The following is a 27,439-nucleotide window of genomic DNA, read 5'->3' as shown; positions in this document are numbered from 1 at the left end:
TGCATATTCTCGTTTCCAAAACACATTTATTACGTTATACAGCGCGTTCTAGAGTTCGGATAAACTCCAGGAGAGTAAAATTTATGAGGTGAAAATTTTTAATATTCAGAAAAAGCTATATTTTTTGTTTTTTTTTTCTAACCTCAAGCGCAGAAGTTTTTTTTAAAGGCTTGCACCAGCTTGCATCAATGATTGACGAAGAGCCGAAACATCGACAAGCCAAACATAGACAAAATTAAACACACGATTAATTATGACAAGAACTTCCTAAAAGTTTAGGTACCTTGTACAATCCTTGCTCTTATAAAAGCATTAAAGAAAAAAAGCAAATGCGAAGAGGATGTCGAATACATGCAAAAAACATGACTAATTTCAACAAAAATTTAATAGAATTTAAGGTGAAACCTTACAATAATACCATAAATAAAGATAAATATAAAGCAAATAAATGAGATCCTTAAAGAAACTGAACAAATTCATTATAGCTCATGTAAAAATTATAATCGCTCCAAAAGGGCTCTCCAAATAGAGCCCGGAATCTTTTGATTCTCGTCTCGTATTTTCTTTATCGCACGGGCAACCTGGAAAAAAATTAGGCATAAATCGAATAGCACAAAACCTTTTAAAGAGAACCCATACTTTATAAAAGTATTACCAGGGTAAAGAATCTGGAACAATATTTTGTTACCATAAGCAATCAATGTGTAATTCCAGCAGTTGTAAACCATCAACAAACCGTTCGAATTTCGGTTGTTATGAAGCACCAAAGGCAAGAGCATTTCTTAATGAAGTGATCCGCAGTTAGAACACTGGAGACCACATTAGCTGTTTTATAGACGATTCCAACGGAGTATAAGGGCCATCAAAATGTGAGACACATGGCCATTGACAGTTGGACACAAAACCCCATAAGATCGATCAAAATTGTAAGTCTTGAAAAATATTAGGCCATCCTTTTCATTTCAATGCTTACTATATAAAATTTTTGTAAACATATAATCTCAAATCTGTTGAAATTTGAAACGTTACATGTTTGAAACGTTTCAAAATTGAAACGTTAAAAGGCTAACGTTTAGCCTTTTAAACCTTACACTCACGATGCATAATACTCTTTTTATAGTTCCCCCAATATGGTAGACCAGCTTCATAGCCAAATCCTCGATGCAATACCGTATTTAGATAAAGGGTATGTCTAAACTCAAACGAAAATACTTTTCAGCAAATCATTAAAAGATAAAAGGTTTTTCTTTTCTTTTTTTGAGAGACAACAGAAGAAATAAAATTTTTTTTTAGAATGCTGCGATGTAAACTGATAGTAAAAGATTATTATACATTTCGTGGCCAATAAGCCTATTAACCAATAATACATTATACTAAACCATAAATATCCAATGAGAAATTCAAACTTCCTCGTCAAAACTAAACACAAAATCAAAAAGTTAGCACTGGAAAAATCCAGAACCCGAAAAAAAATCTAATAGCAGCCAACAGAAAAATATTTCATCAGACTCCAAAATTAAGACCCTTGGAAGATGACTATATTCTACGTTCAATAAGCTTATTGAAATTGACTTTTGCAATATTCGGCATTCAACAGGCAATTGCACTTACCGAATTCCGTTCAAAGTGCTTATTGAAACTTATTAAATTACTTATTTGCTTATTATGCTTCAGAGCTCAATAAGCTCTAATCCGTTCTTTACTAGATTAAACAAAAAAAGTAAAATTTTATGGAAAGAAAGTCAGGAGCAACACTAAAACTTAAAGCGAATAGAAATTTATTCTGTTTTAAAGGGGTCCTTCCCCCTCCTCAATCCCTCGCTCTTTACGCCAAAATTTTTTATACTTGAAAAGAAAGTTTCTTATTCCAATCAAACGATCTATGGGTTCCAGGAAGTCGTTCATAAAGTATTGGGCAAAAAAAAAAAATCTTTAAGTTAAAGAGCGAGGGATTCAGAAGGGAGAAGCACCCCTCATATACGGAGTAATTTTTGTTTGTAATTTCTCATCGTTTTTCAAATAATACCAGAAAATTCCTCCCCCCTCCATAAAAATTCCACCCTTTATAAAAAAAATGTCTCCATGGGGATTTCCTCTCATGTAAAATTCCCTCTCCCAGAAAAATTCCATCCTCGTTGTAAATCCCCCCCCCCCCTCTGAAAACTTCCTGAGTATAACTCCACCTCGAAAACCCTCCTTAACCTACTTTCATTAAAAAAAAAGACCTGTTTACTCCCTTGCCACCCAGGCAAATTTTTCCCGGATATCCCTCAGGGGTATGGGAAGAAATGTCAGCCACAGAGGCATAACAATTGGACCATTCAACCAAGCTGAACAAAACGGCTCTGGGAATTTTAATCAGATAATATTGGGGGAAGGGGCATGGGAGTTTTTGGTCCCAAAAAGAGCACTAGAACTTTTGATTTCTGTTCGGTTAAGCCTTCTCCCAATCGTCAAATACCATTGGTTTGATATGATCACCCCAGAAAAAAAAGCACGAAAAAGAAAGAAACAAGAAACAGCAAAAATCACATAGGATTGTAAACGAAAATGTGACTTAAAACTAAGGAATAACACGATAATTATATTGTTGCGTAACTTAGATAATAATTTCAGAAATTACAATGGAATAAGGAACGCCTTAGTTTAGCATCTGTAAAGGATAAACAGAAGGGAGGAATTTACCTCACGTCATAATTTCTTAGTTCAACTGAAATTGCTCATTAGCCACCATGAAATGAAACGAAACAATAAAACGAGGATTGTGCCAATGCGTAATTTAGATATGTCAGAAGACAGAAGTATTGGGAAATTTTTGGTGGTAACTGAATTATATAAAAAAACGCAATTAAAGCAAAAATACAGATTGGAGAAAAGCTGGGAAAGGAGTTTTTTGGAATCTTTGACGTCATGCAAAACTACACATGACTTTGAATGAACCCGAACAGCTAAGGCAAAAGGTATGAAAAAATGTCTGAAGTAAATATGCACGAAAATAAAGTGCAATGAGATATGTGTTGGAAGTCATGCAACAGCAATGATTCCATTGAATCATTAATAAAATTTGCAGTTAGAAGAGAAGCAACAGCGAGAATCAAGAGTCCTAAGAGAAAACAAATCCAATCAAACGGATGATTTTTTTTATTCATTAGCAGGAAGGAGTTTGACGCGTTAACAGGAAGGACTTCAAACTAAAGAATGACGCGATAATTATGCTATTGTATAATTAGAGAATCAAATATATACAAGGCTGCCGCCAGCCGAGTGCTGGGGCCACTATCTTTAAGTTAAATGCATACATAGTCCCCCCCCCCAAAAAAAAGAAAAGAAAATTAATTTCTCACCTTTTCTGCCAATTCTTCAGGTTCTGAAGTTGGGTCATGTTCAATTGGTTTTCCAACAATAGTTTTGAGCTTCACCGGGAACCCTCCATAGATAGGAACTAATGGTAATCGAGTACGATTGTAAAGCCATTTCCATATATTCTTAAAAAACTGTACACTTCGAAACGTTTCTCGCACATTGACAGTAAAAACTGGGATTACAGGCTACAAACAGGTGACAGGTATTAGTAATGATGAAAATTAAAAGTAATGAAAAAAAAAAACGAGAAAAAAAATGCCACAGAAAGTCTAATCTCATGTCAAAAATCTTGAATTTAAAATTCTTTGGCAACAGGAATTGTTGAAAGCTCAAAATAGTCCAATGATTTAAATTATGTGAAAACGTTTATCTTCAATTCCCAAAAATATACCAACAGACGAAATATGATACATACAGGCTGATATTTTCTTACATTTTCATACAGCTTGGCTATTTCACTGCCTTTTTGACCAATTCAGGTCAAATACATTTAAATATGGCCCCGAATCCAAAATTGTTTCCATCTGACATACCTCACTAGTTTTCTAAAACAGAGTTTAGAAAAATTTTGATCGTTAGTTGGACAGTAAAATATTGTTAAAATTGTAGCTGAACATTTACGATAGAATGTGGAACTCACATGTTTGGGAATCTAGGAGTAAACCTATTGGGCAAAATATTATAAAACTTCGTTTGCTGAAGAAATACCATAATTTTCAATACTAAAGGGGTAAGCTCTGTGCTACTAGGTTGGGCCAATTAGCTCCGACTGAACTTAAAAAATATAAGTTGGCTAACAAAATTTATAAAAGCGAACCAGATGGGATAGAGAATCAGCTTGAAAAAAAGAAAAAACAAATGTGAAAGTAACTGTTCGGACAATTAGCCCAACCGACTCAGCTATCTTGAAAAAGGAAACATGAAGGCATGGTTTGTGACTTACAACTTTTGCATTTACGGCTACTTTTGCAAATCCAATTCTGTTCTTCCATAGAAGCTCATAATAATGATCTCCTAATAAAGCCTCGTAAACTCCTCCAGGAGCGATTGCTAGTAGATTACCACCCTCTAATATTTCAGTACAAGATTGAATAGTCCCTGGTATTACTTGAAAAAGGAAACATGAAGGCATGGTTTGTGACTTACTACTTTTGCATTTACGGCTACTTTTGCAAATCCAATTCTGTTCTTCCATAGAAGCTCATAATAATGATCTCCTAATAAAGCCTCGTAAACTCCTCCAGGAGCGATTGCTAGTAGATTACCACCCTCTAATATTTCAGTACAAGATTGAATAGTCCCTGGTATTACTTGAAAAAGGAAACATGAAGGCATGGTTTGTGACTTACTACTTTTGCATTTACGGCTACTTTTGCAAATCCAATTCTGTTCTTCCATAGAAGCTCATAATAATGATCTCCTAATAAAGCCTCGTAAACTCCTCCAGGAGCGATTGCTAGTAGATTACCACCCTCTAATATTTCAGTACAAGATTGAATAGTCCCTGGTATTACTTGAAAAAGGAAACATGAAGGCATGGTTTGTGACTTACTACTTTTGCATTTACGGCTACTTTTGCAAATCCAATTCTGTTCTTCCATAGAAGCTCATAATAATGATCTCCTAATAAAGCCTCGTAAACTCCTCCAGGAGCGATTGCTAGTAGATTACCACCCTCTAATATTTCAGTACAAGATTGAATAGTCCCTGGTATTACTTGAAAAAGGAAACATGAAGGCATGGTTTGTGACTTACTACTTTTGCATTTACGGCTACTTTTGCAAATCCAATTCTGTTCTTCCATAGAAGCTCATAATAATGATCTCCTAATAAAGCCTCGTAAACTCCTCCAGGAGCGATTGCTAGTAGATTACCACCCTCTAATATTTCAGTACAAGATTGAATAGTCCCTGGTATTACTTGAAAAAGGAAACATGAAGGCATGGTTTGTGACTTACTACTTTTGCATTTACGGCTACTTTTGCAAATCCAATTCTGTTCTTCCATAGAAGCTCATAATAATGATCTCCTAATAAAGCCTCGTAAACTCCTCCAGGAGCGATTGCTAGTAGATTACCACCCTCTAATATTTCAGTACAAGATTGAATAGTCCCTGGTATTACTTTGAAAGCTTGGAGAACCGGACCAAAACCTGTAAATAAAGAGGGGTATTGATTATACACCTCAAAACTGTTAAAGTGATAAACAGCGTATTTCAATAATTGATGTTTACATACCTTTTTTATTTTCATTACTACAAGCCTACTTGCACTTCAAACTAAGCAAGATAAAGGATTATTTGTATGTAATCGCAGAAGAATCAATACAAATAGGGCTAGGCATTTACCCCCCCCCCCCCCAGTGAAAAATACTCCCCCCCCCCAGAAAATACCTTCCACGGCTACTTGGTCTCTAATCACTTTCGACTTACAAAAAAAAGGACCAGAACTCTCAATTTCTGATCCAATGAGCATCCTCCGAAGTTTCTACCACCATGAGGCAGGGGTGTGGATGAGGAAGGGGAAGTACCACTCTTGTATGGAATAAATTATGCTCATTTTGGGGTTAAATGTTACTCTTTACTTTCATAATAACAGCGTAGACCAAAAACATTCCCTGAAATCAAGAGGGATTAAATATCAATTTCACGTTTTTGATTCGTTTTTAAAGTTTTTTACGCCAAAATACTTTTAAGGTCTAAACAAGTTTCATTGTCTTGCAAACTCCCTGTTGTTTTACAATCCCAAACATTTGCGTATAATTTTAAACCTCAATTGTGGGGTTCTCCGATTGTTTGTAGTTAGGGAGGGAGAGATATCCCCCAAAGGATGCATTTTAATACAAAAACATCCCAACTCTCACTGAGCCTTCAGATAAATACAAAATTAGTTCCAAGGGAGAGATAAGGAGGATGAAGGGAGAAATTAGCATATAGTCCCTAAGGGGGTATCCAGGACGTTTTTTAGGGAGGGGTGGGGTACAAAAAAAAACTTTGAAAACACATCAGAAATGTCAAATTGATGTTTAATCCCTCTTGATTTTTGGTTTACGCTGTTATGAAAGTAAAGAGTAAAATTAAACCCCAAAATGAGCAGAATTTACTCCGCAAAGGAGGGGGACAACCCCTTCCTCATTCCCACCTCCCCCTCATGGTCACAGAAATTTTTGAGGCCACTTATTACGGGATAAACGCCAGCTCTCAATACAAATATTCTTGAATTTTATTGACAGTCTTCAAATGTTCATTGATAGAACATTTATATTTTTAGATTAAAATTCACTATTCATTCATAGTCTTAGTACATATAAAATAATAAAAAAGAATTTTTAAATAAAAGTAGGGAGCAACATTAAACCTTAAAACAAATTATTCCATATATGATGGAGGCTGCCCCTTCCTTAACCCTCGATCTTTACGCTAAAGTCTTCAAGTTCTTTAAGAATACTTTTCATTCCAATTCAGCGGCCCATGTGTTTCAGGAGTATTTCTTAGAGAATTGGAACATAAAGTAAAACTGTAGCGCAAAGAGCGAGGGATGAGGAAGGGACAGCCCCCTTGGGGGAAAAGGGGCGTCAGAAGAGGGCTAATTGCCCTTTAACCTACTAGGTCACTATAAAAAGAGACCTAGAACTTTGATTTCCGTTTGAGTGAATCTCTCCCAATCTCCTAGGATCTTTGGTTTGATACACAGCTTTGTTAGAGATACCTTAACTTGGAGACACTCACCTGGCGTTTTGAAAACAAATCGGTCAGCAACAGATCTTACAAGTCTTTCCTTATACAAATATATTTTAGCAACCATGTAATAGACGTCTATAGGCAATGCTCCATGGTAGAATATCAACAAAGCTCCACCTTTATCTGGAATATTTTCCATCCCAACTACTTCGTAACCTAAGAAAATTAAGAGTGAGAATAAAAGTTCCACTAAGAACTATTTGCAATACATAACATATTTCTTTCCATATTTCTAGCGAGAAATAGAATATAATGCATTTAAAAATAAATTTGAGGGACACGCCTATTGCATATCCCTTCAAGATTTAGATTTACATAGTACACATGAATTGACTATCTTTACACGTGTACTTTCTTAATAAATCTGGAAAAAAACATTGGTCTAAAAATACAACATTTTGACACTATTAAAGAACCCACGTGATACAGTGTTCTGATACACACCTCCCTCTAAAACTGTGGTTTTGACCACTAAGATAGAAACCTGAACAAATGAGTGTTTTTGTGCATTTTCATTTTTTGAATTAATTTGTACAAGCATTTTAATCTTCAATAATAAAAATACGAAACAAGAATTTTATTTGTCACTAATTCTAAAGATAAAAAAAAAGAAAACATTTACAACCAAAAAGGCAGACCAAGACGTCAAACCTTTCTTGGGTGTTCCCAAATAGAAAAATTATACACTGGAATATGTACGCACGAGAGCGTGTCAAGAATTACAGTAGCCGTGACACTCAATGTGTACGATAAATCTACTCCATCATATTAATTTTAACTGCCAACTGAATACTTTCCACTTATAAGTTTTACATAAATTTTCTCATCAAAAACACAAAAACCTTAAAAAGCTTCATCTCACTTCAGATCTGGCATCCAGTAAAATTATTAAAACACCCATGTCACCATAAAGTTAGGTCATCGCAAGGTAAGGTAGAAGCTACGAGCTAAGCGAGAAGCAAACTTCGAGCTTTTAATTACATAAAAAAAACAATCTCCAACAACTGAAAGTAAAGAGTGACATTAAAATTTAAACTTAAAAACGTAAATTATTCCGTATATATTGTGGGGGGCTCCCTCCTCAATCCTTCGCTCTTTACGCTGAAGTTTTTTTTAGCACTTTAAAAAAGTTTTCATTCCAATTAAATTACCCTTGTGTCTGAGTCGTTCTTAAAAGATTGGGACAAAACATCAAACTTCTGCGTGGACAAAGAGACATTGAGGAGAGGACAGCCACCCTTATATACGGAGTAATTTCTGTTGGTTTTAAGTTTTAACATTGCTCCTTAATTTCAGTTGAAAATAAAAAAAAACTCGCTTTTTTTAAATTGAATTTCTGAACATTTTTCAAATAATGTTGGGAAATTCACCTCCAACCTATCTGGATGATCGCCCTCAAGAATATACATCTGGCGTAAATCCCCCCCCCCAGACAGTTCCATCCATGCTGGAAATTCACCCCGAAAAATTTAATGTGGGCAATACCCGTAGAAAATATTCCTTAATCATGTTTGAAGAAACATTTATTTAATTTCAAATCGCTTTTAAATCTTGTCGGAAATCTCCCCCCCCCCCAATAAAACCTTCTCCTGTGGAAAAAAGGCTCCCCCAACCACCTAAGACAAATTCCACATGAAAAACTGAGCCATCAACGAGAAAGCAAGACAAATGAAAAGAATTTCGTACATGAAATGACAAAGTCCCTCGAGAAACTTTCCTCCCCATGAAAAACTCTCCCTGGGAAACTTTCCTCCTTATAGCAAATTCCCTCCTCCTGAAAAATGTCTTCCCAATAACAATTACTGTATGTAGACAATGGCAAATTTTGTATTTTACCACCTTTCCCCAGGGCCTGTTGGGGTCATGTCATCCCTGGAGGGATAGTTATTGGACCTTTCAAATATGCTGAATAAAATGGCTATCTCAAAATTTTGATCACCTCTCCAAAAAATGTATGTATATTTTCCAATAACAATTACTGTATGTAAATAATGACAAATTTATAACTTAAAGCCATTCCCCAAGGGCTGTGGAGGGTCATGTCATCCCCAAAAGCATAGCTGTTGGACTTTTCAGCTATGCTGAACAAAATGGCAATCTCAAATTAATGATTGGATGTCTTTGGGTAAAAAAGTGCAATGGAGGGGGACTTGTCCTCCAGTCTTTTTGGACAGTCGGCTACGGAAATTCTAGGTTTGAATGAGCCCTCTCCCGAATTTCTAGGATCATAAGTTCCGTGCCATCACCCATGGAGAAAAAAAATTATAAAAAAACAAAAATAAACACGCATCTTTCAGCTTTCTTCTGGCAAAAAATACAAAATTCCACATTCTTGTAGAAAGGAGCTTGAAACCCCCACAGTAGGATTCCCTGATATGTTGAATCTAATGCTGTGATTTTCATCAAGTTTTCTTGACTTTTAGAGGGTGTTTCCACTCCCTTTCCAAAATCAGACAAGCATTATCAGGCTCATAGCTTTTGATGAATAACATTAAATTGATTTTGTGAATATAATGAATTTCATATACTTGAAACCATCTAAAAAGCTGATGATTAATTGCGATCAAAATTCCTTTTTCTAGAGTTTTGGTTACTATTTGGCCAAGTTGCTCCTTAAACACTATTTCATTACCACGAACTGTTTGATCACTAATGCTTACAACTGATTCAATAGCAAACCATAGATATCTGCAAGCCAAGTGCTTAAATTATGTGTTTTACCAAAATTAGTTGTATGGGGATGAATCAGGTGAAGTGCATATAGTCTAGTCTATTTGAACGGGGTTGAATTGCATGGAGTTGGTTTGAATGGGGGTTGAGCTAAATGGAAGCTGAGTTGAATAGGGTGGAGTTACCCACACCACCAAATTTTTTGTTAATGCAGAACATGGGAGGCGAGGTCTGAAGAAGCAGAAATGACTAGGCCAAATTTGTCTGGGGATTATGGAGAGCACTATTGCCAAAGCAAGAGTAAATTTTAATTTCCTACCCATAAGGGTTACTAGATGATTCTTTGAAAAAGGAAGATATAAGGGGCACTGCTTCCATTACAGATTAGCCTTAAGCATCTTTTTTTGACTGCCTTGATTCTGTCAAACAATCATTTAGAGGCATAAAGAACCCTGACAAGGAAGGTTTATTGATTTACTCCAGTTAAAGACTTGTAGCAATGTTTTTGGATTACGAGTTATAGCTCAAAGTAAAATTTTGTCTGAAACAGAATAAACAATAACACAATTTTGAATTTTATCCAAAATAAAATAAAAAAAGAACTTAAAACAATCAGTCTACATACCATGCCAAAACTTGGATGTACCATCCCAAAAAGCACAGGCTAGACCACGACAGCCATCCCAAGGATCGTCATGGATTGCTTTCCTAAATATTCTCCTATGATGCTTAGTAATAACAATCAAAATAGAGGAAATATAGAGCAATATTAATATAATTGCAGGAAGCAAAAAAACAGCTACTGAAGGGCTTAATAAGACAAATAGCCACCTTAGATAATCAATGTCTGTATCTTCGAATCCTAAAATAAAATTTGAGTATTACTATGGCAATTGGCACGGCATTTTAGAAGTTTTTGTAGTAGACAAAATTATAAACACAGATATCAGAAAAAGTTAAACATCTATAAAAAGGAAAAATCAGGAAAAAAGAGTTTGAGATATAAGTTACTAAATAGTAAACTACAAAACTGTAACTCTCTGGATAAATTTCATGCATAACTTACTCATAAATCTCTCACAGGAGATAAGTTTGACTTTCTAAGGTGCAAAAATGTTTCAAGTAATGTAATCCATATTTAAAAGAAACGAACCTTCACAGGAATCTTCCCCACCAAATATTAGGTTCAATACATGAGTAACTTAAAGCACAACTACCAGTCTTTTAATGTGTGATTATAAAAAAAAATAAAAACAAAACAAAACAAAAAATTAGAAAAAAAGGCTATATGTAGCTTTTTTTGATCTGAGGTGTTTTAGATGAAGTAGTAAGGGAGGAACTTATTAAAAGTCGGTTGCAATTAGGATTGCCATGGAGATTTGTTAAAATTTTAGTAGCAACGTATAGCATAGTTTGGAATAAACTGAACTGAAATTGGAAAACAGTTTTCAAGACTAATAAATTGAAATGTAGAAGTTAAGCAATGATTTATTGTGTTGCGGAGCAACACTACTGCTTTCGTAGTTTTTTTTTTTTTTTTCACCGTGATCAGCGACCTGTAGCTCCGAAGTGGTAAGAGTTAAAAATTTGAGATTTTTCAGAGGGAAGGGAAACGTGAAACAGAGTAAAAAAGTTCCAGAGAAGTTCCTAAAATTTCTAACAGTTTTCCATAAAAAAAAAATAAACCGTTTTTTTCTTAGAAACTCTGCGTTCGATGTTTGGCGTCAAGTTAAGACGACCCTAGCTTCGGAAATAAACTTGTTAGAAATACAGTTATGCTGAACTCATGTAGAACTTTCATTTGTCTCTTCGAGAACCGGAGCACAAAATTCCGTAGCTCTTACAGATTTCCCGGAAATAATTCCGGAAAAGTCCATCTCGTTCCAATTTTTTTTTGAATTTTCTCAAATTTTCGATTTTGATGTTTCTTATATTTTTATCGAGTAGTCCTATGAAAAGTATGCAAGAAGAAGTGAAGTGTTCTATATACCAAGTTGCTTCGTTCTCTAAGAAATAATTTCCGAAGTTTCGACGTTCTAGAGGTAACTTCTGTTCTGGACCAGCTAGAATTTTTTTTCCAACGCGGTTCGACAGGTCTCGATCTCCTAACAACTGGAGCTTACAATAGTTTCTCCGAAATAAAATTCTTTCTGTGGGTTTTTCTATTTGGAAGTTTTGTCATGCCCTCGGGGCAATTTAAATTTTTTGGTGAATTTGGTTTGTTTTATATTTTCCTAGCTTAGACCATCAAAAGTTAAGCAGAAAACTATAAGACGTTATTTCCGTATCTCTTTCAGATTTCCCGGAAATAATTCCCGAAATGTGCGTCTCGAAACATAATGCTTCGAATTGGCGTCAAGTTAAGACGGCCCTAGTTTCGGAAGTAAACGTTTTAGAGATAAAATAATTATGAACTCATATAGAACTTTTATTGATGTTTCTCGTTTATTTCTGGACCAGCTAAACATTTTACCAAACTCAGTTTAGTAGGAGCTCGAAATAAAACCATATCAAAGATGCTTCAAGATAACAATCGAAGCCGCATTAGAAAAATGTCCTCTGAAGGACATAATGGAGACTGTTGCTCCGCAACTGTGTCCCGTAGGGCACAGTTGCACGTGTTGCTCCGCAACTGTGCCCTAAGGAACAGGGCAGAGTTGCTGCAACACTTCCCGTTGCACAGGCAACGGAGGTCTAGTTTTTCACCTAAGCTGTTTTCTTTATTTATTAATGACATAGAGGATTACTTTAGGGAATAGGGCAACACATGGGGGCGGAATCATCAGATGAATCTATTTGTCCTTCTGTTTGTTGATGAGATGATATTGATAGCAAAAAGTAGCACTGAATTGCAAAGACTTTTAGATTTGACTTATGAGTATTAAGCAATGAAGAAGCTAAGATTGAATATTTATAAGTCAGTTGTTGTAGTATGGGGAATAAGCTGGAATTTAGGAAAATTTTGTAATGTGAATGGTAATGGATTGAAAACTTTAAACGAGTTTTCATGCCTAGAAGAATATGAGATGCATTGAAAACTTTATTAATTCCATCAAATAGTAGATGGAGAAGCTATATTGATCCAATGGTGAATAGAGAACTAAGGGCAATGCTCCTCCAGAGCCCCTGGGGCAAGGGCTGTAACTTACTCAAACTGCCCATTCTTAACATATAAGATTCTTGTGGTAAGATTTTTGGTTCAATTTGAAATGGAAAGTTCTAGTTCCGTTTTTAAGAGTTAAAAGTGATCAAAGGGTAACCAACCCATACCAGCTCTTTTTCCCCAATTACCTTCTGTCAAAATTTTGAGATTGTCATTTTATTCAAAATAGTCCAAAGGTCAAATAACTAAGCTTACTGGGTTGAACCCCCCCCCCCCCCAGGCCCAGGGCAAGAGCTTTAAGTAAAGAAAGTTGCTTATTGTTACTTGATACGTGGACTAATTGATACTTTGTTACTATGTTATTGTTACTTTGACACTAGTTTTGATTCTTTGATGAAACTTTTATGTTGAAAAAAATTGATTTTAAAATGGGTAAAGTTAGAAACTTGAATTTTGGCAATCAAAAACGAACAGAGATTAATTTTAAAAAACAAATTCCAAAAAAATAAGTTTTTCCAAAAAAGTTAAGGCCATATTAAACTGGAGATCAGCAAAAATAAGAAAATTCCAGCATTTGGGTATTTAGATAGTACATAGTCGGCACTGCCATGCAATTTTTCAATAAAATTAATTTTTTCAGCCGCTCTCTGCCCAGGAGAGTAGTAAAAACAGCACAGGACAATCAAATTGAAAGGACGTGGTAAGATTTAGGTCAAACACAAACCCACAAAATTTCATCAAAGGGAGTGAGACAAGGAACCAATATTTCTGAAGGATAAAAATCATTACAGACAAAGAAAAGAATTCCACCCCCTTTCTTACCCAGAGGGTGGGTTTCGGGTCTGAGTTTAATAAACTGGGTGAAATTATTCATTTTTAACATGTGTGTATTTTGAGCGTGTACTTCAGTAATAGCAATTATGTCTGATCTCTCCCGCTACGAATCCCACCACACCCCTGTACCCATTTGTAATTTAAATAAAGTTAAGTGTAAAAATGGTACCTTTGCAGGTCGTTTTAAATTTCCCACACTTTTGTTAAGCAACGCTGAAAGTCTTAATTTTGACAAACTTAATGAATTAGACTCCCTTTCTAAAATATATAGATAAAATATATGTTAGGTCTATATGAAGTTTAATGGATTAGTTTTAAGAGATGATTTGGTGCTGACTAGTGTAAGAGTAAATAGATTAGTTAGTATGGTTAGTTATTGGGAGATACTGGAATCTCCACAAGATGATAGGCTATTAAAGGAAGCATACCAAGGGTGTTTGGGTGACAAGAGAAAAGCTTCTTGTGCTAGCCAAGTAAGAACTATTTTAGAAAGTTTTGAAAAGACTAGGAAACAGAACAACAGGAAAGGATTAAGGCTAAAGGGGGTGGTTTCCAAAGAGGTAAGGATTATTTTTAGAAATATAAAAAATAAATTGTGATATAACAGTGCCCCTCTCTCTCTCTCTCTCTGTATGCTATAATTAAGGGAACATGGAGAGAGGAACTTTATTTAAAATCAAGATTTAATTAGGAGGAACTAAAGTGGGTAATATCAGCAAGATGTTAGATGATAAGAGAAATTAAAAAAGAAGGGCAAAGTCAGAGGTAGGTCCTTACTTTTGCCCAATTTGTGGTATGGGGAAGATGACTCAGTTCATTTTATGGGTTTTTGTGAAGAATTAAATGGTCAGAGGGAGTACATTTTTCTAGGGTGGAATACAAGGGAGTAATGGGTGGATACAATAGTGATAGAAGTTTCATGGGGATTAAAAGTTGGGTACAGGTGTGATACATAGGGACCCTTTCCTGTATTTTATTCATAACTTAATTTGAATTAAGTGCATACATTTGTTTATGATTTGTCTAGTGTTATATTTTTGAATCAACCATGGTCAGTAGACTTTTAGACTTAATACATGTCATATCATTGTATGCCATTGTTGCAATAAGTTTGGCTTCTCTGGATTTTCCCTACTTTCCATGGTAAATTTTTATCTTATCCACCTTTGGCGTTTGTATAATACAAAACATCAACACTAGAATATTTCAGGGTCTATTTTAAAAATAAAGAATGTTTTGGGTTGTGATTTAGGCTGACTAAAGCACTACTTTCATTGTTAGCTTTAATAGAAGCTGGTGTTGTATTTCTTATTGAGTTGATTCCTTCTTTCTTTCTTTTTTCCCACAAGTTTCCCAGCTATTGGACTGATTTTTTCCCTTAAATACACTTGATTCATTGTTAATTTAATCAATAATAGCATTGAGCTTTTTAAACAATCAAGTCAGCTCTAGCCTTGCCTTACAATTAATGTAACAGTTTTCACATACCTGAACATTTGTATACTATTATATGACCAACTACTTGCATATTTTGGGCAGTAGTAAGTCAAGTTTTATTTTATTTTTATGCATCACAATGGTGCTAGGCATTTCCTCTAGACCCCACCCCCAGATAAGTCCCTCACATGCAAAATCAAGCAGCTATAGAAAAAGTAAAAAATAGGTACCCTGAAATGTTGATGAGATGTTGCAAGGGGTAACAAAAGCACCAGATGTCTGGATTTTTAATGGAATTTAACATACCTGTTTCAGTAAAAAAAATTGAACAAAAAGAAAATGAATAGAATCAACCAATTCACACATTTCCTGAGCAAAAATACAAACAAACCAGATAAAAATTAAAAGACAAAAACAGACAACATGGAAAACAAAAAGAAATAAAAACCCAAATTGGAAAGATTAAAAAAAGCTAACTCCATGAAAAAATAACAACAGATAGAATGAAAATTGACAGAATTAAAAACTGTAAATGACAAACAATCCAACTCCATAAACTCCAAAACTAACTCATCAATATTTGCAATATACAAAAATGATAGTCTCATTGCAGTATTAGATTCATTAATTAAATACAGTTTTCACTAAATAGGTAATGGGGTTCATCCACTAGTTGTACATTAGAAGTATTTTTTCATTTAAAGTAACTTTAAGTGGCTTTTTACCATGTTTTACTGAAGTTGCTTTCTCTGTCAGTCTGTTGGTCACCAGAATTTGAGATGCTTACTTTGACCCCTTCCTCTTATCTGATTGACTCAAAATTTGCATAGAGCTTTGCTTTACTTAACATTTCCATATTTTGATATATTTGGATCTCGAAATACTTGATTATCCGAAAATTTTGTCACATCTTAGTGATAAATCAGCTCACAATAAAAGTGTTTGGACAAGCATTCTTGCCTTTAAGCTATTTTCATGTTGGAGCAGAGACAACTGAGAAAACAAGATTTCATCATAAAACTAATGCAAATGCCTTATCTTGCCATCAGATGTATCTGTGCTGTTCAATAATTTCATAACAGGAATCAAAGTTTGAGAAAGGAGAAGAAAATTTCAGATTCAGCATTCACAAGTAGAATGTCCTACTAGAGACTAATGAAAATAAAAAAGGAAGATTCATTATCCTCTTTTTTAAGTGTAGTGGTCAATAAATGGTATAACTTATGATGATTAACGGAATTATAGTGTCTTGAAGAACTGTCCTCCTTGCAATTGTAGGGTTGTCTCAGTCCAGCCTGATAAAAGGTTATGTATCCTGCCCAGATGCACAAAATACTTTTTTATATTTCCTGCAAAAATTTCTTGTATGAAATGGTTAAGTGTGTTGTGGTTTTAACATAGCCTAGGATTACTACTACTACTACTACTAATAACTCACTGCAGCACCAAGCCGCCTGAGGCCAACACAGCTACGCACACTCCTCCTCCAACCTAATCTATTTAAAGCCTCCCTCTTTACACCCTCCCAGGAAGTTCCCATTTCCTTTAAATCCTTATTTATGACATCCTCCCAACCCAGACAAGGACGACCTGCTTTCCGTGTAGCCCCAGACGGTTGGCCAAAAAGGACAATCTTCGGTAATCTGTCATCCTTCATCCGTAGAACGTGGCCTAGCCATCTCAACCTTTCTTTCATTATAGCCCCAGAAAGCGGGATTGAACCACACTTTTCGTACAACCTACTGTTTGAAATACGGTCAGTCAGCCGGGTACCCAGAACAATCCGTAGGCAATTTCTCTGGAAAACATCTAGTAAATTTTCATCTGCTTTTCAGAGTGTCCATGCTTCAGAGCCATATTTGACCACTGTCATCACTGTAGCTTCCAATATTCTAATCTTGGTTGGTAGAGTTATCTTTCTATTCTTCCAAACTTTTTTTAACTGAGAAAAAACACCCTGAGCTTTAGCTATTCTACTTTTAACATCTTCACTGCTCCCACCATCTTTACTAATAATACTACCAAGGTAACTGAAGCTCCCAACCTGATCAATCTTTTCGTTACCTAAGGTCACCTGTTCATCTTCACTTATTCCTAACCTTAGTGACTTAGTCTTCTTAACATTAATTTTCAAGCCTATTTTAGCACCCTGAACTCGTAAAACCTCTAAAAATTCATTCATTTTGCTCACACTTTCATCTAATATGCTTAAATCATCAGAATAATCTAAGTCCAGGAGCGTTCTTCCTCCCCATTTGATTCCATGGTCTCCAATTGCCTTTCCTGTGCTCCTTAAGACGAAGTCCATCAAAATGATCCATATAAAGGGGGATAGAACACAACCCTGCTTAACTCCTGATTTAATACAAAACCAGTTGCTAACCTCATTTCCTACCTTAACCGCAGCAGTATTATTCTCGTACATAGCGCAAATCACTTTAATGTATTTTTCTGGTATACCATATAACGATAAGTCCTTTGTTAACGCTGTTCTATCAACAGAATCGAAAGCTTGCTCATAATCGATAAAACTAAGGACCAAAGGTGTTTGACAACGAAGGGACTTCTCAATTATTAACCTAAGAGTGAAAACATGGTCGACACATCCTCTACCTTTTCTAAAACCGCATTGTTCTTCCCTTAAAACTTTGTCTACCGCATGTCTCAGTCTAAAAAGTATCATATTACTCAGTAATTTGCTACCTACAGAGACCAGACTAATGCCTCGATAATTCCGACATTCACTCTTGTCACCTTTCTTATACAGTGGTTTAATTAAGGTTTTCCTAAAATCATTGGGTACTTCCCCTTTTTCAAAAATCATGTTCATAATCTTCAGTAGCTTATTCCTAACCTCAGAGCCACCATATTTAAGGAACTCATTAATCATACTATCAGCACCTGGGGCCTTATTATTTTTTAATCCTTCTAGTACTGTCGCTAATTCTTCCTCACTAAACAAATCTTCCTTCACATCCAAGGTATCACAAACTTTTTCATTTTCATCTATATCTTTTCCTGCAACTGTATCTCGGTTTAGCACATTCTCAAAATGTTCCACCCATCTTTCTTTAACTTTTTCCTTATCACTAATTGTGACCCCATTTCTATCTTTAACTGGGACTAGCCTAGGATTGGCTGCCAAAATTTGAAATGCTTATTTTGACCCCTTCCTCTTATCCAATTTGGCTTAAAAATTTGTATACAGCTTTGCTTTATTTAACATTTTAATATTCTGATATATTTGAACCTCAAAATAATTAATTATCCTACAATTTATTCTATTACCTCAGAAGTGATTAGACAATCCAAAATGAGTTATGTGTGCAACATAAATGATAAAAAAAACATAAAAAACAACTTCTTTTATTACTTTCACAGTATAAAAAAAGAACAAATACTTTAGCATAAAAAATGAAAATCTAAAAAACCATGCTTTACAAATAGACTAAAAAGAGGAAATTAATTTTTTGGGTTCTAAAGAATACTTTTGATGTACATTCTTCAAAACTTGCTGAATATTTTTGAATGTTGTGAATTCTTTTACTGAAACTTGTAAAAATGTTCTAAAAATTTAAACATTGTGTACCTTAAATAAAGAACTGCAAATCTGTCATTCACAGCATTCATAAAATTTTGCTTGTATGATAAACAGTTAGATATCAATAGGTAGTTGACTTAAAATACACACTACATTTACATTTTTGGAATATTTTTACAAGTTTACATAAAAGTGTCTAGGAAGGAAGAGGAAGTAATCTAGTTTCAAATTGAGTAACAACAGCACTGATGTAACCCTCTTTCCACTTGAGGATCTCTGAGAACTCCTGTTTCCATTTGATGTTCTCCATGAAATTTGGATGGTGGCCACTAATGGAACCTAACATCCAAGACTACCAGAGTTTCACTGAATTGTTAGTTTAGGGGTGACTCTGAGCACATCAATTGTTTGTTCCAAAGGCAAGGAGGAATCAGTGTGTACCAAAGGAAATGGAGGAAAGTTTTAATTGCCTAACTCAACTAATTTCTAGGATAGCAAGAAGCCCATAAACTAGAAACTTACCATATATTTCAAAGGAATATGATGGACAACAGTGGAGCCTAATCTTGGCAACAAAATTAAAGCTTGAGCCTAATCTTCAAAAATGATGTCTAATCTTTGATACAGGATCATAAAATAGGAGCATCCCAATGACCAATCACATATATAGTAAACATTGCATAGATTTAATCTAAGACAAGTGTTTGAAAAAAATAATTGTATTTAGGTAGACTAGGGTGTAGGGAAAACTTTTGTTTAAATTAAAATTTTGAAAACTAGGTCTAGATGTTTTCCAAGATTGTAGCCCAGGCAGCTAATCTAAACTCATGTAGTTATAAAATAACTAGATAAGTTTTATATTAGGCCTAATAGACTATTCCTGTAGCAAAGAAATAAACTCACCTCTAAAGTCAGAATTGCATCCTGAATCCAAATTTAACATACATTTGCATCAGAAATGAACTTTACCCCTATCACTATATATACCAATTCAAAGTACATATTTGCACATTAAGGAGCAGGGGTATAGTTTAAACTTACCTCTATAGTTAGAATTGCATCCTGGAGACAAATTTAATATCCATTTGCATCAGAAATGAGCTTTACACCCCCCCCCCTAATGTGGAAACATATATCCTGAATTGGAATATACAGTACAATGCTAGTTGAGTGACTTCTTGCTATCTCAGAATGGGGTTAGGTTAGGAAAATAAAACTTTCAGGGATGAAGTATATTCCTGTGAAGGTAATTTAAAGTACACACCTCCACTCCTTCTCCCTCTAGAGGGCCCTGAAATTTACCTACATGACAGATCTATACCTATTGAAATTTTGACCAAACAATATTGTACCTTCATTTTTCAGTTACCAGTTGCTTTTTCTCTGCCTTTAGTTCTGAAAATGCAATTCCTGTTATTTGAGTAGAATTCTGAGCAATATTAATGTTTCTTTTTCAAAATTTTGGAAATGTATTTGTATATCTTTAAAACCTTATAGGCTACATTGGGATTGAGCAAAGTTGTGAAGCTGAAAACAATTTTGTTGTACTTCATTCAAGCAGAAGATCTATTTTGCAAGATTTCACTTTTATAACACACATATTTTTGAAGGTCATCAAAGGTCAGGGCCCTCTAGAGGGAGAAGGAGTGGAGGTAGGTACTTCAAAATACCTTCCCAGGACATACTTTAGCCTGTAGACTCATCCCTGAAAGTTTCATTTTCCTGACCAATTTCTGAGATAGCAAGAAGTCAATCAACTAGAGTTTTGGTAAAATTCTAGTTGATTGACTTTTGGCTATCTTGTAAAGGGGTTAGGTTAGGAAAATGGGTAAAATTGGTGCAAACAGTATTACTGGCTTTCATATAAAGTGAATATACCACTCAATGCCTTTTTTAATGCTGTTTACAAATATAATTGCTTCTACTGCAAAATTCAGATTTAAGCACTTTTTGACCTCTTAAAAATGACCCATATATGGAGTCATATCAAATCTGTAATAGTTTAGAAACAAATTTGGGCTATATATTTGCACATCAGGGGGTGGGGGTAGAGCATAGCATATATTAAATACATAAACTAACCATTGCTGTATTTTTTTTTTTTTTTATGTGTTTTTGTGCACATCAAATTTTAATGAGAAGAGAGATCACCAGTGCAACAGCACAAACACATAAAAAAAAAATACAGCAATGGTTAGTTTACATATTTAATATATGCTATGCTTTACCCCCACCCTCACCCCTGATGTGCAAATATATAGCCCAAATTTGTTTCTAAACTAGGCTATTATAAATTTGTAATCACTCCATATATAGGTCATTTTTAAGAGGTCAAAAAGTACTTAAATCTGAATTTGTGGTAGAAGCAATTATTATATTTGTCAAGTGCATAAAAAAAGGCATCCTGTGGTATATTCACTTTATATGAAAGCCAGTAATACTGTTTGCACCAATTTTACCAGAAAATGAAACTTTCAGCTATGGGTCTAAAGGCTAAAGTATTTCCCTGGAAGGTATTTTGAAGTACCCACCTCTACTCCTTCTCCCTCTAGAGGGCCCTGACCTTTAAAAATATGTGTGTTATAAAAGTGAAACCTTGCAAAATAGATCTTCTGCTTAATTGAAGTAAAACAAAATTGTTTTCAGCTTCATAACTTTGCTCAATCCCATTTTATAAGGTTTTAAAGATATGTAAATACATTTCCTAAATTTTGAAAACAAAACATTGACATGGCTCAAAATTCTACTCAAATAACAGGAATTGCATTTTCAGAACTAAAGGCAGAGAAAAAGCAACTAGTAACTGAAAATTAAGGTAAAATGTTGTTTTGTCAAAATTTCAATAGGTATAGACCTGTCATGTCAGCAAATTTCAGGGCCCTCTAGAGGGAGAAGGAGCAGAGGAGGGTAGGCCTACTTTAAAATACCTTCCCAGGGCATACTTTAGCCTGGAGACCCATCCCTGAAAGTTTCATTTTCCTAACCTAAACCCTTTCCAAGATAGCAAGAAGTCAATTAAATAGAATTTTACCAAATTCTGAGCCATATCAATGTTGTTTTTTTTTCAAAATTTAAGATTTCCTTCAAGCAGAAGATCTATTTTGCAAGGTTTCACTTTTATAAGACACATATTTTTAAAGGTCATCAAAGGTCAGGGCCCTCTAGAGGGAGAAGGAGTGGAGGTGGGTACTTCAAAATACCTTCCTGGGACATACTTTAGCCTTTAGACTCATCCCTGAAAGTTTCATTTTCCTAACCTAACCCCTTTACAAGATAGTCAAAAGTCAATGAACTAGAATTTTACCAAAGATACTTTTCACTCATATCTTGCCAACATTGGTTGCTGACCTTGTGCTGGGAGTCTTTCTAAGCTTAGGCTACTTGAAATAATATAAAAAGAAATGGAAGGAAGGCATAGTAAATAGAAATGGAAGGAAGACATAGTGATATAAAATAAAAAAAAAACAAACAAAGTATTCATTTCCAACTAACCTATCCAAGCTAGAAACCATCTTCCTATACCACTTTGCAACTGAGAACTTTGATCCATGTGCAAAGTAAAATTTGAAATCTATTTCCTCTTTCAAATGACTGATAGATATTTTACGTTCAAGTAAATCAGTCTAGAGGTGAGCAATGTCCCATTACGAGAGGACTTCCTCAAGGTGCAATATTGAGCCCTCTTCTATTCAACTTATATGTTTCTGAATTTCAAGTATCTCATGCATCATTTGGCCTTTATGCAGATGATTTGATTTGGAAGTCGGGAAGGGATATTGGCCTTCTTCAAAGTCTTATTCAACAGGATATAAGTTTAGTGCAGAGATTCTCTTAAGCATTTGGCTTCCCAATCTCAATCAGTAAAACTAAAGCCATTATATTTACTAATGGTACTACAGATCCTCCTAATCCTCTGACAATTTTCTCAAGGGAGAGCTCTTATTGCAATTCAGTGAAGTTACTTGGTTTATCAATGGATTCTAAAATACAGTGGCATTAACATATTAATTATTTCATATCTCTGATTACTCAGAGACTTTGTTTTCTAAAGAGACTTGCTGGAAGTAATTGGGGATGTTACCCAAAAATTATTTTGGATTTTTACAAATTATATATTCATTCAAATATATAATATGGGATTCACATTTTTTCAGCCCGTCCTCCATCCTCATTCAAAATCCTTGAATCTTCACAAAATTCTGCTATTCGAATAGCTTTGGGTGTGCATAAGCATACTCCTCTGTCAAAGTTAAAAATACTATCGGGATACGTGTCTCTAAGTGAAAGAGCATCCAGCCTAAGGATAAAATATTTCTCGCAAATCCAGGCTTATGGAGCCAAGCATGCTGTATATGCACATACTTTTGCTGAGAAGTCAGCCTGTCCCAATGCCCATTCATCATGGAATTATTTTCAACTGGAGGTCCCAAACTGGAATCAACATTCGCTTTATGCATATCCCTTTACTGAGTCCCCCCATGGGAAATTCCTAATCACAATATCAAGACTATTTTGGCTGAACAGATCTCAATGGCGTACCCCAACTATAAAAATATATATACAGATGAATCTGTCCAGAGGGAAAGAGCTGGAGCAGGAGCATGTATCCCATCCCTGAATTTGAACATCTATTCTCCTCTCCCATTGGGATCTTCTATCTTGTCTGCTGAATTATGTGCCATCCGCCTGGCCTTGAATGCACTTATAAATTATAACATGGAATCTGAAAATATACTCTGTCTCTCCAACTCTAAATCAGCATTACTATTTATCCAAAATATTAATAGAATTGCTAATGACAAGGATTTACATTTTATTAGAAGACAGCTTCTTAATCTTAAGATCAAAGGAAATGAGGTTTATTTTCAACATGTTCCTAGTCATAAAGGCATCAAATATAATGATATGGCTGATTCTCTAGCAGCAAAGGCTTCCATGTTAATTCCTAGTCCTTCCTCTGACCTCAATTCACGAGATATTATCAGGCAAATATCCAATGTTAATCACAGTAAATTAATTTTATCTCTATTTCATACAAGATTAAATACAGTACTATATTACAGGCTGAAATCAGGAGCCCTACTTCTAAATAGCTTGTTATTTAATTGGAAGCTAAATCATTCCCCTTTATGCCGAGTCTGCTTTTCAGCAGATGAAACAATCCAGCATATATTATTTGATTGCCAGGCTCAGAGTGAGGAGACTATTGCTCTTAAGCGTTTCTGCTCCTTGGCTAAGATTCCAAATACTTATACAGCTATCCTGGATTCTAATCTGCCATGGGAAATTGATCGTAAGATATTTAAGGCAGCAATTGATATCTTAAAGAAGAGAAATATTGTTTAATAATGATTAAAGCTTGAAGAAGTCAATTTTTAAAAGGACGTGATTTATCCATAGTTTTTGATTGTGCAGAAGAGAGCGGGAATGAGTAGGAAGACCCGTATTGGTACCGGCTGGCCTAGTGGCCTTATACTGCTGGGGACAGGTAGCTCAGGTACTCGCACTTCCCACAATTAATAACAGTGTATTATTGTTCATAATTGCATATATTCGTTGTTTGCAGACTGGAGGAGAATAGCGCTTCCAGTGGCTAGTTTTTCTGGAGAAGAAGTCAAAGAGGTGAAAGGACTTGTTGTTAGTCCATATACCTCCCTACAATTTTTGGAACTGGATGACTATCAGACACTTCTCTAAATAGACCCATTTTTAGGCCAACCCATAACCAGCATGAGTTTGACATGGGGTGTGCAGATCATCATTTTGAGTAGGCCACCCTGTTGTCTTTTAGAACCTGTGTTTAACAATGCGCTCTGGTACATTCTAGCCTTGAAGAACTCGTGTCCAATATACCCGAGTTGTTTTTTCAGGCACCGGGTTCGAAGTGTGTTTTGAGTGGGTTCGACAAAAATCGTTTTCATGTTCAATGTGTTCAACCCACGAAAACTATAGCCCCTGGTTCCCACTGCTGCGATTTCGTGCAAAATCCTGCGACAAATGACACAAATCGTGCGATAAACGACGCAAAAACCATCCGTTTTGCTGCAATGTCAGATCCGTTGAATAATCTCAATTCATACGACAAATCGCATGCGTTGTTCTGATTTAGAAAAAAAAATGGAAAATGAAAATGATGAAAAAAAAATCAGTTTGAGAACCTGATTTGAATTCTTCTAGAGTTTGTCGCAGCGAAGCAAAAGTCTGCGTTTCTTTGTGAACCTCCATCCAATTCTGTCGTACGTCTGTTCCGCCAGAAAAAAATCGTGTCGGGAATGACACAGCGGTGGGAACCAGGGGTAAAGCTTTTTCATCCCACGTGTTCCAAGCGTGTTGGAGACAGGTTCCTCAAAACTGTAGCGCGCCAGAATAACATGGTCGAACGGGGGTTCTGAAAAGATATTTACCCGTGTTTAACAAGGCGCTAAAAACTATAATCTGCACAACCCATGTCGAACTCCGTGTTGGATGTGAATGGGCTGAAGACAAGGCTCTGGAAACTGTAAGATGAAAACGAGAAAAGAATTTAGCAGGGCTGCACATAGAGCACCAGAAAACAATTTTTGTCAAAAATATTTCATACCCGGTATCGGAAAATACAACTCTTGCTTCTGGGTCTTATAGACGGCTCCCGCAGTGTCAATAAAGTTGTTGTACTTTTTGTTGATTTTAACGTTATTTGAGCATAATTTAGTTCTGTCACGTACGTATCAATCGTATCAACATAAAATACATGTTTGCCAAAAAATAAAGTACTGAACAATTCAGCCAAACGGTTACTCAGCTTTTAAAAAGGGCTTTCACAGACGATGTCCACTTTCAGCGCAGTTGAAAGCATTTCAAAAAATTGTTTTCTGTAACCTTCGTGGCAACCTATTTGCTCCATTAGTTTAGCCATTTACATCGGACCGCCTCATTTACTCTTAAAACAGTTAAAATCATCATTTGAAAGTTACAACTTATATTGGTTTTATACAATATTCGCGCTACAATTTTACAATACATTACAAGTATTGTCATAGTAGAAGTTGAAGATCACCCGAGTAGGAGTTTCAGACCATGGAGACCATAAAGGTGTATTCATTATGTGTCCCAGGTGAGGCGTCCGAGCCAAATAGTTAGCACCCTAGACTTGAAATCATTTGTCTGTGAGGACATCATATTTCGTGCGCAGATTACAATATATTCAGTTCAAAACACAATAGTTTCACAAGGTAATTACACACCATGCGAAACTATTTCAGTGCTATTTCAAAACAATTTTATTCTGGACATCCCATATCCTAAACGATATTATAATATGACTACAGCTTTATAAGCATTACGTCCATTACAATTTGAGGATTCAACCCAATACCACATAAAAAGATTTGTATTTACTTTGCATGGCGTGACCTGATTCGAGATATGGCTGTTGCAGTTTTCCTCTCACTGTGAATCAAGTCCCATAGGGGAGACTCAATCTCATATATATCCAAGATTGTATTTGTAAACCTTCTTGAGGAATCACCTTTATCATCTTTTGCAGAATGAGCCTAATAGTGCTGAATATATTTTCTTATGCATAAATTTACATTTGATACTTCTCCATTACTACTAGACCGTATTTTTATTCTATCAACTGCCTCATTTCCAGGCATACCTGTATGCGTTGGAACCACATAGGATGGCTGAAAATAAAATTCATCTTTTAGCAAGTCATCCGCAACCTTTTAATTCTGTCTGCCAATTTGTTTGGTACCGTTTCATTTCACAGCAAAATTATTTATTACTGATAAAGAGTCAGAACATACCAACAATCTGCCAATTATGCCGTTCAATTTAATATACTAAAGGGCTTAGTAAATAGTTATTATTGTTGTAGAAATAAAGTAAGCTTGCCAGGCAGTTTCAAATCACATGAAATACGAGTTTAAGAGACAACAAAAGAACAAACTAATTTCATTTTGGACTTTGATCAGTAACTGCACATGTGGTTAAACTCCGTCCAGTGTGTTGTCAGGCTATACCGCTTGATTTCTAGACTTTTGCACCTACATCTTTATTCCTGTCATCCAAAACTAAACTGTATACATTACTAATTCTATTGTAACTTGATGAAAGTCCATTTATATTCGGGGTTAGAACTTGGGCTATGAGGCAATCAATGCTCAACAGACAAGAATTATTGTAAACTGTAGGGGTGAACCGTAGTCTAATCAAGAGATTGTGGTTCCATAGAGTAATTCACTGTTTGTGTACAAAGTGGTTTGCTGATCCCATATTTATTAAGAAAGTACCGGGCTTGGATATTGTTTCTTCTCTTTTGAAGTGATGTAATACCAAGCTTAGAATAAAAAGCAGGGATGTTCTTTCCTTTCAAGTAGCCCAGAGCTCTTTATAAAATTTGATTCAAAGCTGTTTCGAATTTCTGGAGCTTTGTTAAGTTGCTTCCTTTTATAAAATGCTTCCATATTCCAGTTTGTTGGTGGTTGCTCCTCCAGTTCATTTTGATGTTGAGGAAAATGAAGTTCCTTTTTTTGGTAGAGACAGATTTTATCGATAAAATTTGCCCTACTCCTCATGCTACCAACATGGTAGTCAATGTAGTCTGTCCATAGCATCATTTAATCCAGCAATATTCCAAGATAACTAAACCTATCAGCCTGTGATCCTTGAGAATAAGACACTTACTGATTTCTCTGTTGAGAATGACACATAATTTGCCATTATTCAGTTATGGAAGTAATTCAAGACCCTTTGGATCGTTGCCTTT

The 27,439-nt window shown here is 35.3% G+C and overlaps 1 protein-coding gene across 1 annotated transcript; it reads right to left on the bottom strand.

The window, feature by feature from the left end:
* Positions 1–367: 367 nt before the first annotated feature.
* Positions 368–22,320, bottom strand: LOC136032984 (DGAT1/2-independent enzyme synthesizing storage lipids-like). The gene is made up of 6 exons (XM_065713504.1): positions 22,180–22,320; positions 10,398–10,634; positions 7,091–7,258; positions 5,322–5,515; positions 3,345–3,548; positions 368–581 (listed from the first exon to the last, which is right to left on the bottom strand). Exons 1-6 carry the CDS (start codon positions 22,235–22,237, stop codon positions 498–500), a joined length of 945 nt encoding a protein of 314 aa, XP_065569576.1. The 5' UTR covers positions 22,238–22,320; the 3' UTR covers positions 368–497.
* Positions 22,321–27,439: the final 5,119 nt, after the last annotated feature.

This window comes from Artemia franciscana, chromosome 11 (genome assembly GCF_032884065.1).
Source record: "Artemia franciscana chromosome 11, ASM3288406v1, whole genome shotgun sequence".
Lineage (NCBI taxonomy): Eukaryota > Metazoa > Arthropoda > Branchiopoda > Anostraca > Artemiidae > Artemia > Artemia franciscana.
This window is presented reverse-complemented; position numbering and strand designations above follow the sequence as displayed.

Bases quoted from the DNA above. Each gene is read 5' to 3' on its own strand.
- LOC136032984 (XM_065713504.1), bottom strand. From the start codon at position 22,237: ATGGATCAAAGTTCTCAGTTGCAAAGTGGTATAGGAAGATGGTTTCTA. The intron at 7,259-10,397 runs GTATGTAGACTG...TAATTTTCTTAG, and splicing joins TACATCCAAGTTTTGGCATG to GTTACGAAGTAGTTGGGATG. The intron at 582-3,344 runs GTGAGAAATTAA...ATTTTTTTCCAG, and splicing joins CTGAAGAATTGGCAGAAAAG to GTTGCCCGTGCGATAAAGAA.